This window comes from Anabrus simplex, chromosome 5 (assembly GCF_040414725.1).
Source record: "Anabrus simplex isolate iqAnaSimp1 chromosome 5, ASM4041472v1, whole genome shotgun sequence".
Taxonomy (NCBI): Eukaryota; Metazoa; Arthropoda; class Insecta; order Orthoptera; family Tettigoniidae; genus Anabrus; species Anabrus simplex.
Window position 1 is genome coordinate 358,098,703 of NC_090269.1, and position 15,592 is coordinate 358,114,294.

Consider the following 15,592-nt stretch of genomic DNA (forward strand, 5'->3'; position numbering starts at 1 on the left):
ATGCTAGGTGTTCTGCATCAAAGGTAGATAAAGTACCCACTGCTGCATGTATTTTAGCAAGTGAGAGTAAGTGTTCTACTAAGGGCATTTATAAACTATGAGAAAAAGGACTGGTAATATGGAAGCATGTGTGTGTAATTGTGTCTCATGTTAAGAAAATTAAAATCTGTAATTAAGTACAATAAATGTGTGCAGAATCATAGTTTAATATCAGTGCATTCTTGTGATGTGTATTCAGTTTTCTATACTGCAATAATTACTCTCTCTCTTACATTCATAATACATCACAATTAGTTTTACTCTGAGACTGGCATATCTTTATTTGTAGCTATTAACACACCAGCAATCCTTACTGGCCTGCTACATGCAACTAAGTTATTGTGTACTTCCACAGCTACAGCATTATATGAATCTAAAGCGAATTATTCAACATGGTCTTTTGTATCCATGCTAAAAGATTGAGACTAAGTTATTTATACAATACAAGGGTCAAATATTTCCAAATTGTTTTTGATATATGCTTATTAAGTGAAAGCATTCCCAAATTACAGATGTTATGAAGTCATCATCATCATCATCATCATCATCAGTAATAGACTTCAGTCACTGTGTATGTAGATTACCACAAGTGTCTTTAAAAAAATAATTTGTTTTTGTTTTGTATTCAGATTGTTGTGGCTTATAATACATGGACTAGCTGCATGGGGAGTGGTGAATATCATTCTGGGTGTGTGGGAGGAATTTGTCAACACTCCAACTGTGACCACTGTTGATTCTACCAATTATCCAATCTGGAACGTTCCATTTCCAGCAGTTGCTGTGTGTAATATCAATCGAATTAGCAAATCAAGAGCAAGAGAAACAGCAAAAAAGGTGTAAGGTTCTCTTTGTCTTCTTTATAATATTATTGAATAAAAAAATGCAGGTACAAGAAAAGGAAAAATAAATTGTAGTACTTTAGGTTCCATTATATCCAAGTAACTGGTATTGTAATTTCAATGTAGGCGTATGATATGCACCTAAGGGTCCATGAATGAATCGTATCTATAAAATTTCATTATAATTATTGTCCTAAATAGAAGATAATAATTACTTTTACGCAAATTAAGAGTAAAATTAGTGGTAAATTAATAAATATCAAATTACTGGAGAAATATATACATACTTTGTTACATTACGACTATTAATTCTTCTACGTCACAGCACTTCAGCATGTCTTTTGTTCATGAAACACTTTTGTGTGTGAAGTCTTTGCTCACTTAACTTCTTTGCTTTGCTTTGCTTGATGTTTCTTAGTGGGGTGAGTTGTTGACTTGGGTCCATAACTCATTAATTACAACGTGCGTTCCATAAGTAATGCGACCAGTTTTTTTCTGACGCAACTGTACACCGCAGCGTGTTCTAACCTGCTGGGCTAGGTGGAGAGGGGTGTTAGCTTCAAACGCTCTTTGTCTCATTCGGCAGTGAGCTGCTGGAGAGTCAGGACGTGCGTTTCCGTCAAGCCCGTTTTGAGTTCATGTAACACGGCACAATGGATCGTTCTGTAGAGCAGCGGTACGCTATCAAATTTTGCGTTAAACTTGGGAAGTCCGCCACCGAAATGTTTCCATTACTTCAGCAGGCCTTTGGGACTGATTGCTTGTCCAAATCACAAGTTTTCCAATGGCACAAGTCGTTCATGGAGGGCTGAGAGGAGATCACTAATGAACCTCACAGTGGACGGCCATCAACCTCACGAGTCGACGAAAATGTGACGCGTGTGCGCGATTGTTTGAACTCTGACAGATGGCTGAGCCTTCAATTGATAGCACAAACTCTAAACATAGCAAAAACAACCGTTTTCCGCATTGTGACTGAAGATTTGAACATGAGAAAGGTGTGTGCCAAACTGGTCCCAAAAGTGTTGACTGACGAACAAAAGGACTTTCGAGTGCTTCGGTGCCGAGAAATGTTGGAAATGTGTGAAAATGATCCTAATTTTTAAAACTCAGTAATCACTGGTGATGAGTCATGGATTTTCGAGTATGACCCTGAGACAAAAAGGCAGAGTTCAGAGTGGCACACCCCATCGTTGCCCCGTCCCAAGAAGGCACGCATGAGCAAGTCCAGGATCAAAACCATGCTCATTGTCTTCTTTGACGTCAGAGGCATTGTCCACCACGAATTCGTACCTACTGGGACTATAGTGAACTCAGCTTTCTACATGGAAGTGATCAAAAGACTGAAAAGGAGGGTCTCGCGCTGCCAAAGCGACATCAAGGACTCGTGGAAAGTTCATCACGACAACGCGCCAAGTCACAGCGCCTTCATTGTCAACGACTTCCTGGCCAGGACCAACACCCCATTGGTTCCGCAGCCTCCCTACAGTCCTGACCTGGCTCCCACTGACTTTTTTTTGTTTCCTCGGTTAAAGGGAGTCATGAAAGGAAAACATTGGGACACGATTGAAAGAATCCAGGCGCGTTTTACATCAACTCTAAAGGACATTCCAAAAAAGGTCTTCCAGGATGCCTTCCAGGCATGGAAACACCGCCTCCAGAAGTGTATCGACGCAAGAGGGTGCTATTTTAAAGATTTTTGATTATTTTTGCAAATATATTCAATAAATTATATTTTTATGAATTTGGTCCCATTATTTATGGAACGCACCTTGTAATATAGCTATTGGTCCAGGGATCACATTATTTTTCTTTCAAGAGAAATTTTTTGGTGTGATTTATGATATACTTTTTACCTCCATTTTCCTGTTTGAAATGATTGCGTTGGACAAAGATATTGAGAATTCACAGACATAGTACTTCCATTTGTCCGTGCTAGTCTTGGACCTCAGGAAGGAAACAAAAGACGGCACAATGAAGTGAAATGCCACAAAAGAGAGTCGTATCTATAGCAAAATTTTTGCCGTAGTTACGTATCTATATTTCTCTAGTAATAATGGTATTTATCAATTTACTACTAATTTTACTGTTGATTTGTGTGAAAGCAATTATTTTCCTCCATTTAAGACAAACATTACAATAAAATTTCATGCATACGATTTGTTCACATAACCGCATATAGGAGAACTACTTCTGTAAATAGTCTGCATTAACCTCCAAAGAGATTCTGTTGCAGTCATGGAAAGGGCCAATAATGAAAATTGTGTCATGATAAGAGCACTGCATAGGGTAGGAAGAAAGCCTTCAGACAACTCTAATATCTGTAAGAAGCTTGGCATCAAAAGAAAGAAAGTTCAATAATCAAACAGTCAAACACTTCATTAAAACCAGCGGAACATCTGACTGCCCTCATTTGGGTCGTTGAGTTCTGCATGGAGATCACAGCTCGCCAATGCCATGGAACAAAGAACTGCCTGAGATCCTGTGTGAAAAATAAGGTAATGGCAAGAGAGATGAAAATTTCAAAATGTGCATTGCCCAGGAAACACTTTGTCACAGCACTAAGTACTTCTGTACAGCACAACTGAGGAGGCAGAAGCTGGTCAAATGCTGAGCTCTACTTAAGCAGTATGGTCAAAATGGTCATCAAAAACTTATCTTTACTGATGCAGAAGTTTTCACAACTGAAGGGCTTTATAATCATCAAAATTACTGTGCCTATGTCCCAGATGCAGTCACAGCTCATCAGGTGACTCCAAAAATCCAGAGCTCATCATCTGGTGTCGCTAGATGGTAAATATAAGTTGTACCTCCAGAGCTGCCGAAAGGTCCCTAAGTTTGCCTTACTTTGAATTTTAGTATCAGTTATTTTGTTTATATATATTATTGGTCGTAAATTCTAAAATATAACCTTATCCTAATTTAAAATAACCTTACCCTAATATCTTTACATGGTTAAGATTAATGCACATCATGAGCTGATTAAAAAGCAGGAGACATGATTAGCTCAGTGGCTTAGCAGATAGTTTCCCTCCTGGAAGGCTGGGGTTCAAAATCCAGTCAATCCTGGGTTGATATTTTCATCTAGGCCACATAAAATCAAATCCATGTCCATATATGAGGATCAGATGATTGTGGATGTAGAATTGGTGATTAGTTACCTTCATTACTGCTGATGTCACATACCCAACAATTTGATAGACACTTTGTTGCTCTCTAGTTTTCGATACATCACACAAATTATTTGCAGTCATGCCATCTGTATCTATTTTAATGGTCTCCAGCAAACATACATCTACATCAAAATATGCAACAGCCCTAAAGGACCATTGCCTACCAAGCAACCGCTGCTCAGCCCTAAGGCCTGCAGATTATGAGGTGTCATGTGGTCAGCATGATGAATCTTCTCGCCCGTTATTCTTGGCTTAGTGACCAGGGCCGCCATCTCACCGTCAGATAGCTCCTCAATTGTATTCACGTAGGCTGAGTGGACCTCGAACCAGCCCTCAGACCAAGTAAAAAATCCCTGGCTTGGCCTGGAATTGAACCCGGGGCCTCCAGGTAAGAGGCAGGTACGCTACCCCAGCATATACTGTATTTACATCACTGTGACATATGTCTACTTTCGTGTACCAGTACTGGTAAATATTTAAGCCTTCTCAGAATAATCTGGACTATACTCGTTAATGTAGTGTATTGCATTTCCAAAGCAGAGCAAAATTTTGAATTTGTAAAAAGTGTCTGACCCAATTTAACAGTATGTTCCATGGAATTGAAACTGAAATTATGTTCCACAGCTGACAAGGTTAATCTTAACTCAATAATGTCTGATTGATCATATTAAATTGAAGGTGAATACTTGAGTTAATTATTCATACTTTTCAGTTTCTTTTCATTTTTATTATACCTTATGGTGTTCTTGTGCTTCAACTGATCTGTTTTACTGGAATTTAATATTTTGTCACAACACATGCATGCACACAGCTTTAAATTTATCTTCTTGAGGAGTCAGCCAACACCAAAATTCATTTTACTCTGACCATTTATTTGAAAATGCTTGTCCTCTCCAGCCTTTTTCAGTCTTTAAATGTTTTGCCCTATTTTCATGTATTTTTTTAGGCATAGATGGGCCTTACTGTTCTACAGATGACATAAAGTATAGTATATGGTAATAAACTAAATTAACAGACAAAGAAATACACTCTTTCATCCCATCGAAATAAACTGTGAAACACACAACTACAGTTACTAGCAGCGGAGGTTAATACCAACCAACAGCAAACCAATGCAACAGTGCTGAGTCAGCACCATTGACTTACTTTTTACAAAAACTTTAGTTTATTATCCACCTGATCAATACACTTTACTCTCAGACAGTACTAGTTTTGATAGTATGTAGCAGTTATCCTCAGCAATTAATCATAAAATTAGAAATAGGACATAGTGATATCATAAACAAAATGGGGTGGGGGTGTACGGATTAATCCTCCCGAATTAAAGTTACAAATACAAACACACAAAATACACTAGTGTATACCTTAAAAGTCCACACATTAGACATTTGATAAAAGATCAAGTGGATTTGAATAAAAACTAGTAAGTCACAAGATTAATGACACTTAAAATGATTTCAAAACTGCACTTGTGTCAAACAAAAGATCAATCAGTCAATACTGATATATATTTAGGACTGTCGTCCAGGTTGCAGATTCCCTATCTGTTGTTTTCCTAGCCTTTTCTTGAATGATTTCAAAGAAATTGGATATTTATTGACACATGCCTTTGCTCAACAAGTATAAGTAAAGAACCACCTAATCGATACTTTATTTTTTGCGTTGGGCAAAATTAATTTGTTCTTGTACCTCTGCAACTCTGTGTTATGTATATATACTGTAAATACTCTGTAATCAATTCCTGTACGTCTGCAACTTTTGTGTTATGTAATTGTAAATAATCTGAAATCTATTCTTGTATTTCAGCAACTCTTATGTAAATGAAAATACTCCATAATCCATTCTTGTACCTTTGCAACTTTCATGTTATGTAAATGTAAATACAGTCAGAAATAATTCTCTGTAATCCTCATATACATATTTTATATATTGTATGTGTTTATATGTTCAACCATTTACTAGTTATCTTATATACACAAACTATATTTTGATGTGTAAGTGCCCGCCAGTATGTAATGTCCTGTACAATTCCTATGTATGAGCCTGCAGGCTCGTTGGAATTTATTGAAATAAATGAATGAATGAATAAATATACATTATCACTCACAGAACATGTTTTTACCACTTAGTGGTCATCATCAGCTGTATAAGGAATCACTGCTAAGCCTCCCTCCTCCCTCAAATGACGTACTAGATGATGATACAACTCCGCTTCCCTTTTCTTCTGTGGATTGCACGAACAATCAAACCGTGTCACATCGCTACTACACTAGGTCGTGCACAAAGACAGATCCCCAAGACAGTGCAGAATAAACATCTTTCCAAGATATGATAACGTGAGGCAAGCTGCCCTAACCAGATGACCGCCATTTTATAACAGGGAAGATACCAAAGAACTTTTACCAATCAAACAATCAACACAGCAAATATTTTTCCCATAACCTAAAGATTAACGCTTGTGCTTATTGTCCAATATTTTTCATCTAAGTTTTCCTTATACAGCTGATGATGACCACTAAGTGGTCGAAACATGTTCTGTGAGTGATAATGTATATTTAATTTTGCCCAACGCAAAAAATAAAGTATTGATTAGGTGGTTCTTTAATTATACTTGTTGATTATACTCATCGATACGGTCATGAAGTGGACAACTTGCAATACATGCCTTTGCTGGCGAGATGTAGTGTTTACAGTGCACTTTGTCTTCTGGTATGGGCTATATCAAATTTGTTACTTTCATTGACCTGTCTCAGTCTCATGCTTGGCTTTGACAATATGAAAGTGACTGAGGTATGAGTGATGCTAGTAATACCATTCCTTATGCAGCCAGTCCCTGTTATAAATGGTGTGAAAATATCGCTCATAAGGTCGGTTGGTGCATGCATTTCAGTGGGCTTGGCTGACTGATATGTAATAGCAACGGCTGGCTCGGTGAGGAAAGCAACAGGAAACTACCTCACTCCTCATTTCCCTAGTATGCCTCTTCAGCGACGCCTAGGCTATTTATGACAGCTGTTGGTGGAGCTGCAAAGGATCAAACCAGCCTTCGGGCTGACTACCCAACATACATACATACATACTCCCTTGGTAAGTTGTGCCAATCCCCAACTCCCCTTCCTATAAATGAATATTTGCACCAATTTGTCCTCTTGAATTCCAAATTTATCTTCATTTTGTGATCTTTCCTACTTTTAAGGACACCACTCAAACTTATTCGTCTACTAATGTCATTCCACGCCATCTCTCCACTGACAGCTCGGAACATACCACTTACAGCAATTATAATAAGAAGTATTTCTTATCCACTTATTCAATACAAATCCCCTTTATTGGTGTTTACACTTTCATACAATTAATTCTTCTAAGGGACATGTTTTGGTCTTATAAAAAGCATCTTCAGCCATTAATTTTAATCTTAAAATGATGTTCGTGAAAAGTCGTAAACATATTAAAAGGACAGTAGTCAAAATTAAAATTACGGTAGTCTAAAGACCAAATTACATTACATCTAAAAAACAACATTAAAACACTTCAGAAATGTGATAACATGAACATTTATAATTATCACAATGTCCATTCAGAACCTTGTGTTTAAATGTTCAAGTTATCATGTTTTTGAAGTGTTTTAATGTTAATTTTTAGATGTAATGTAATTTGGTTTTTAGGCTACTGTAATTTTAATTTTGACTATTGTCTTTTTAATATGTTACGACTGTTCACAAACATCATTTTAAGATTAAAATTAATGACTGAAGATGCTCTTTATAAGAGCAAAACATGTTTCTTAGAAGAATTAATTGTATGAAAGTGTGAACACCAATAAAGTTGATTTGTATTGAATAGGTGGATAAGAAATACTTCTTATGATAATTGCTGTGAATAACATCATTCATTACGGAACAACCACGAGGATAATGACCTGTAACATACCACTTAGACGAGTAGCTTCTCTTCTTTCTCCCAAGTCTTCCCAGCCCAAACTTTGCAACATTTTTGTAATGCTACTCTTTTGTTGGAAATCACCCAGAACAAATGGAGCTGCTTTTCTTTGGATTTCCTCCAGTTCTTGAATCAAGTAATCCTGGCAAGGGTCCCATACACTGGAACTATACTCTGGTTGGGGTCTTACCAGAGACTTATATGCCCTCTCCTTTACATCTTTACTACAACCCCTAAATACCCTTAAACTATGTGCAGAGATCTGTCCCCTTTATTTACAATCCCATTTATGTGATTACCCCAATGAAGATCTTTCCTTATATTAACACCTAGGTACTTACAGTGATCACCATAAGGAACGTTCACCCCATCAACGCAGTAATTAAAACTGAGAGAACTATTCCTATTTGTGAAACTCACCACCTGACTTTTAACACCGTTTATCATCATACCATTGCCTGCTGTCCATTTTACAACATTATCCAGGTCATTTTGCAGTTGATCTCAATCTCTTAACTTATTTATTACTCTATATAGAATAACATCATCTGCAAAAAGCCTTATCTCCGATTCCACTTCTTTACTCATATCATTTATATATGTAAGAAAACATAAAGATCCAATAAAACTGCCTTGAGGAATTCCCCTCTTAATTTACATTTACATTCATTTTATGGCCTTCATTCGACCACTCTAGCCAACTTTATACAAATAATTTTTCAGTTTCCTATCAGTCCAGTACTTCTTCATTCTCTCTGATCTTATCCTTCTTTCTTAATTGGAAATCACCCTTCCTATTGTCTGTTTGTTGATTCTGGTTTGCTTGTCTGTGAGTTTCCTGATTTTGTTGGTTTTGTTTCTTAGGTCTTCCACTGTAATTTGTAGTTCATCCATATCTTCCTTGATTTCTGTAATCCACTTAATGTTGCACTTACTATTCCATAATTTTTCTATTATTCTCCTGATGATCCTGTTCTCTGGTGTCCTGATTAGATGTCCGAAAAATGAAATTTGTTTCTTCCTGATTGTGCTCATTGCTGGTTCTATTTCCTTGTAGACTGTTTCATTAGAAGCTACTCTCCAGTGTCCATCTTTTTGGTATGATTTGTTGAAGCACATTCTAATGATTCTCTCTATCTTGAGTATTTTGTCTATTTGTGTAGTGTTAGTTGTTTTGAAGATGGTTTCACTTGTGTATGTTATTTCTGGTTGAGTGACTGTTTTGTAGCGTTTTAATTTTGTTGCTATTGACAGGCCCTTTTTGTTGTAAATATTCTTGGTGACATATTGTGCACTGGTCAATTTATTTATTCTGTTATGCCATGCTGGCTTTTCGTTGAGAATATATGTTATGATTTCTCCCAGATATTTAAATTTATCTACAATTTTATTTCTTGGTTTCCTATGGCAATTTTGTTTATGAGTAGTGGGCCAGTAAACATGATTACTGTCTTTTCAAAAGATATTCCAAGACCAATTTTCTGTGCTATTTCCTGTAGTGATATAACTTGTTGTCTGGTTTCCTGAATATTGTTGGACAAGAGAGCAAGGTCATCAGCAAATCCTAGGCAATTTAAGCTTATGTTGTCTTTGGGTCTTCCAATTTGGATATTCTTTGGGTTAATCTTGTACCATTCCCTCAGCATATATTCCAAGGCACAGTTCAACAGCAGTGGTGATAAGCAATCTCCTTGTCTTAAGCCTGTTTTTATGATGAATGGCTCAGGGAATTCCCCTCTGAACTTGACTTTTGATTTAGTGTTGGTTAAGGTAAGTTCTATCAATTAGATTAATTTTAGATGAAGCCCAAAATTTCTTAAAATTTTCAACATTGAAGGTCTATGGATACAGTCGTAAGCTTTTCTGAAGTCCACGAAGGTTATTGCAAGAGGTTTGTTTAGCTTCTTGTAATATACTATGGCTAATTTTAAAATGATTTTTTTGTTCTGCACAGCTTCTCCAAGATCTTAAGCCTCCTTGGTATTCACCTAATTCTCCCTCTAGTTGCTCTTTGATCCCCCCCGTATAGGATTCTGGAGAAAATCTTGTATGTGCAGTCTAAGAGAGAGATACCTCTGTAATTATCTGGATTGCTTTTATCTCCTTTTTTGTGGAGTGGGTGGATTATGGCTGTGGTCCAATGTTCGGGGAACTTTTCTGCTATCCAGATTTTTGTTAGGGCCATATGTAAGGATCTTCAAACTGTATCACTGGCATATTTCCACATTTCTGCAAAAACTTGGTCTTCTCCACATTCCTTATAATGTTTCAACTCTCTGAGTGCTGTTTCCACCTCTTGGATTGTTGAGGGGTTTATGAGTTCAGGCAGGGTTTTGATGGGCGTGTCTGTATTAACTGCTAAAAGTTCCTGTGGTTCTTCACAATTCAAAAGTTTAATGAATGCTTTTGCCATGATTTCGGTATTTTTCTTGTCATTATGTGTCGTTTTTCCATCCTCACTTTTCAGTATTAACGTGGGAGGGGCAAATTTTTGTACTTGCTTTCCAAACATTTTGTAAAAGTCTCTGGAATTGGGTTTGTGGTAATTTTCTTCTATTGAGTTGATTAGATCTTTCTGTGATTGTCTCTTGGTTTGCCTGATAATTTGTGTGAACTTTTTCCTGATATTTTTGAGGTTGGTTGCACTTTCTTCTGTTTTGTGTGTTTGAAATTTTAACCGTGCCTGATGTCTTTCTTCATAAATTTTGTCACATTCTGAGGTCCACCAGGCATGTCTTTCATGTGTGTTCATTTGGGCTAAATTTTCAGCTTGTTGCCTGAGAATTGGAACCAGTTCTTCTAAGTTATCTGTCAGTTTTATGTTGTGTGTAACTCCTCTATATTTATCATTTCTAATTAATTGGTGTGGATCAAAGTTCCTCTTTTGTTTATTGTGTTTTGGTTTCTTTATTAGTGGTGTGAACTTAATTTTGATTTTGACTATGTAATGATCTGAACCTATATCTACTCCTTGTAATACTTTAACATTGTAGATTTATCTGTGGAAGGTTTTGTCCATAAATACATGATCCAGCTGCCATTCCCCTTTTCTCCAATCAGGATGTTTCCAAGTTTTAAGTTTGGTAGGCCTCCTTTTGAAGTATGTGGACTTTGAGATCAGTTTGTGTTCTCTGCAGAGTTCAACAAGTCTTTGACCATTCTTATTTGTATGTTTATGTGGAGCCCATTTCCCAATGATATCTCGGTATTTCTTTTCTCTTCCGAGTTGGGCATTGAAGTCCCCTTACAGGATCTTAACGTTGTTAATATTTATTTGGTTTACAGTTTGGTCAAGGAGATCCCAAAACTTTTCCACTTCTTTCCTAGTCTTTGTTGGAAAATTCTTTTCATTAGTAGGGACATGGGCATGTATGATGGTATAAATTTTGTTGGATGCTTTTAAACTCAAAGTTGCAATTCTAGGTGAGATGGCTTGAAAATAGATTATCGAATCTATTATTTTCACATTAACAATAATCCAAATTGGGGACATTGTTTCACAACCCTTAGTCCAGGTTTCCCGTTGTAAATTCTGTAGCCTTGAGATTCAAATGGTTCTTCTGTAGTATTCCTCATCTCCTGGAGTCTTGCTACTAAAATTTTCTGTTTATCTAATTCATCCGTCAAGTTCTTTAGTTTTCCTGCTTTAAGTAGAGAATTAATATTATGAGTTGCAATGTAGTTGATCTGATCTTCTTTGATCCTGTTCTTATGTGCTGGCATAGGAATGGTTGATTGCCAACGCTCCAGCTCGTTGACGCCTTCTAGGTGGCTACCCACCGAGTCCGATGTAGCCTTCTCCTGCTTTCTTGGATAGGACGGTGGAATTTTTTTCCTAAAAGACCTTTCAATGGTTGACTTTCGAAGGTAGTTAATCTTGGGTGGAGCAAGCTCCTATTTAGAACTACGGTTGTTAACCGCAGAGGGACAACCCCAGATGTTCAGGGTTCTGGGTTGGCATTTCCTCCTAACCCAATGAGGTATGGTTTCCCCTCTTAATTATTACAGGGTCAGATACAGCTTTGCCTACTCTAATTCTCTGAGATCTATTTTCTAGAAATATAGCAACCCATTCAGTCACTCTTTTGTCTAGTCCAATTGCACTCAGTTTTGCCAGTGGTCTCCCATGATCCACCCTATCAAATGCTTTAGACAGGTCAATCACGATACAGTCCATTTGACCTCCTGAATCCAAGATATCTGCTATATCTTGCTGGAATCCTACAAGTTGAGCTTCACTGGAATAACCTTTCCTAAACCCAAACTGCCTTCTATCGAACCAGTTATTCATTTTGCAAACATGTCTAATGTAATCAAAAAGAATGCCTTCCCAAAGCTTACATACAACGCATGTCAAACTGACTGGCCTGTAATTTTCAGCTTTATGTCCATCACCCTTTCTTTTATACACAGGGGCTACTATAGCAACTCTCCATTCATTCGATATAACTCCTTCATGCAAACAATAATCAAATAAATACTTCAGATATGGTACTATATCCCAACCCATTGTCTTTAGTGTATCCCCAGAAATATTATCAAATCCAGCCACTTTTCTAGTTTTCAACTTTTGTATCTTATTGTAAATGTCATTGTTATCATATGTAAATTTTAATACTTCTTTAGCATTAGTCACCTCCTCTATCTGGACATTATCCTTGTAACCAACAATCTTTACATACTGCTGACTGAATACTTCTGCCTTTTTGAAGATCCTCACATACACACTCCCCTTGTTCATTAATGATTCCTGGAATGTCCTTCTTGGAACCTGTTTCTTCCTAAGTACCTCATAAAAAAGCCGTTGTCTATAAGTAGTCCCATCATAGATCATAGTTTAATATGCATTACAAGAAAATATCACAGTACTGATGCAAATAAAATTGATTAATTGTTGATATGCCTGTCAAAGCCGTATCACTGAAGGAACAATCTTCTTTTGTTACAATGAATGAAGGATATCCTGGTGTTATTAAAGTATGTCTATCCGTCCATAAGGGTGTTAACCTCAAAGGATATCCCCCTATTAACCTCAAAGGATATCCCTCCATTCACACCCAGCAAGTATGACATGACAACTTTTCCACATACTATCTAATAAGTAACCTACATACAGAAAATAAGTTTCAGGAAGTTGTTTAAAAAATTCATTAATGCTGGAACGTTAATAAATTTACTCATTTAAAAAAGTTTTAATACAGGAAGTACCTATGATCTGAACATTTTTTGCTGAAAATTCCCTACACAAAATTAATTAGTAAAAGTATGTTACACATAGGGAAAAATTCACTACATCTGGCACCACTGAACATTCATAGTTTAATGGGGAGTTGCTTATAATGGTGTTTTAGACATCCACTTTTGCAAGAAAGATGTCAAAACATCTGCAAAAGAAGTTTGTACCAAACATGATGATATGTTCTGTTGTCAAGGCCTCAATCTCACTTTGTTTATGGGGAGGAATTGGAGTTTTTGACAGACCTCTGCTCCAGCACTACTCAAGAATAGTTGCAAGCAAATGTTCCAGGCTTGATTTTTGTTACTGATTGGCCATCTGTCAGTCTAGATAACAATCCTTTGGGAAGCAGGTTGTGGTCAGTGATTGAGTAAATGGTCTGCAAGAAGAGATATGCTGTTACTGAAGACCACCGTTGCCAATTTTCCCATGAACATCACGAGTGATGCATCGATGTGCGGCCAGGTAGACTACAGTCCTATGCTCGAGAAAAAATGTGGTGACAATATCTTCATAACGGTTGGTTTTAGGGCCTTAAAACATTGTTTTCAAGCCCATAGGGCCTTACCAAGTTTTGTTATTAACATTGTGAGGCTTAAAATGAGCTTTACCTCGTCCTTGCACAACATTTTCAATATTTTGCTTATATTCGTGGATGTTGATGTGCCAAAGGGCCTAAATCTAGGGATTGGAAAGGGCTGTTAAAATTTCTTATAGATAGGGTTACCTGCAGAGTCCTAAAATGTAAGTATACAAATTTTAGCTCAGGTTGGTGGAACGGTATGGATTTGTATAACAAACAGACAGATAGATGCACAGATGGACATTATGCTTTATATATATATCTATCCATCTATAGAGAGAGAGAGAGATGTTTGGGATCGTTGTATCCAATATTTTTATACAAGTAAAAGATCATTTTTGCTCCCTTTATCTGCTTTGACTAACAAAGAATTGAGTATACATTTCAAGAAAACTGTAATATTTTTATACTTACCAGCTGGGAAAAAAAAGACCAAAAAAACATACATACATACATACATACATACATACATACATACATACATACATGCATTGTCATTATAGACTGTTATGCCTTTCAGCGCTCAGTCTGCAAGCCTCTGTGAATTTTCTACACGTCGCCACAATCCTCGATTTGCAACTAGTGTTGTGGCCTCATTTAGTTCTATACCTCTTATCTTTAAATCATTAGAAACTAACTCTAACCATAGTCGTGTTGGTCTACTCTTACCCTCCATAACAGAGTCCATTATTCTCCTAGGTAACTTATCCTCCTCCATTCACCTCACATGGCTCCACCACCGAAGCCGGTTTATGCGTACAGCTTCATCCATCGAGTTCATTCCTAAATTAGCCTTTATCTCCTCATTCCAAGTACCCTCCTGCCATTGTTGCCACCTGTTTGTACCAGCAATCATTCTTGCTACTTTCATGTCTGTTACGTCTAACTTTGAAAAAGATATCCTGAGTCCACCCAGGTTTCGCTCTCATAAAGCAAAGTTGGTCTGAAAACAGACTGATGTAAAGATAGTTTCGTCTGGGAGCTGACTTCCTTCTTACAGAATACTGTTGATCGCAACTGCAAGCTCACTGCATTAGCTTTACGACACCTTGATTCAATCTCACTTACTATATTACCATCATGGGAGAACACACAACCTAAATACTTGAAATTATCAACCTGTTCTAGCTTTGTATCACCAATCTGACATTCAATTTTGTTGAATTTCTTACCTACTGACATCAATTTAGTGCTCGAGAGGCTAATTTTCATACCATACTCATTGCACCTATTTTCAAGTTCCAAGATATTAGACTGCAGGCTTTTGGCACAATCTGCTATTAAGACCAAGTCGTCAGCATAGGCCAGACTGCTTACTACATTTCCACCTAACTGAATTCCTCTCTGCCACTTTATACCTTTCCGCAGATGATCCATATAAACTACGAACAGCAAAAGTGAAAGATTACAGCCTTGTCTAACTCCCGTAAGTACCCTGAACCAAGAACTCATTCTACCATCAATTCTCACTGAAGTCCAATTGTCAACATAAATGCCTTTGATTGATTTTAATAATCTACCTTTAATTCCATAGTCCCCCAGTATTGCGAACATCTTTTCCCTCTGTACCCCATCATATGCTTTCTCTAGATCTACGAAACATAAACACAACTGCCTATTCCACTCGTAACATTTTTCAATTACCTGGCGCATACTGAAAATATGATCCTGACAGCCTCTCTGTGGTCTGAAACCACACTGGTTTTCATCCAACCTCCTCTCAACGACTGATCGCACCCTCCCTTCCAAGATGCCAGTGAATACTTTGCCTGGTATACTAATC

At 37.1% G+C, this 15,592-nt stretch overlaps 1 protein-coding gene across 1 annotated transcript in view; it reads left to right on the top strand.

The window, feature by feature from the left end:
• The window catches only part of LOC136874537 (sodium channel protein Nach), a 143,607-nt gene that overhangs the window by 15,356 nt on the left and 112,659 nt on the right, over positions 1-15,592 (top strand). Inside the window, exon 2 of the mRNA XM_067148174.2 lies at positions 669-875. Coding sequence (XP_067004275.2) covers positions 669-875 — 207 coding nt within the window. The remainder of the gene's footprint in view (positions 1-668; positions 876-15,592) is intronic.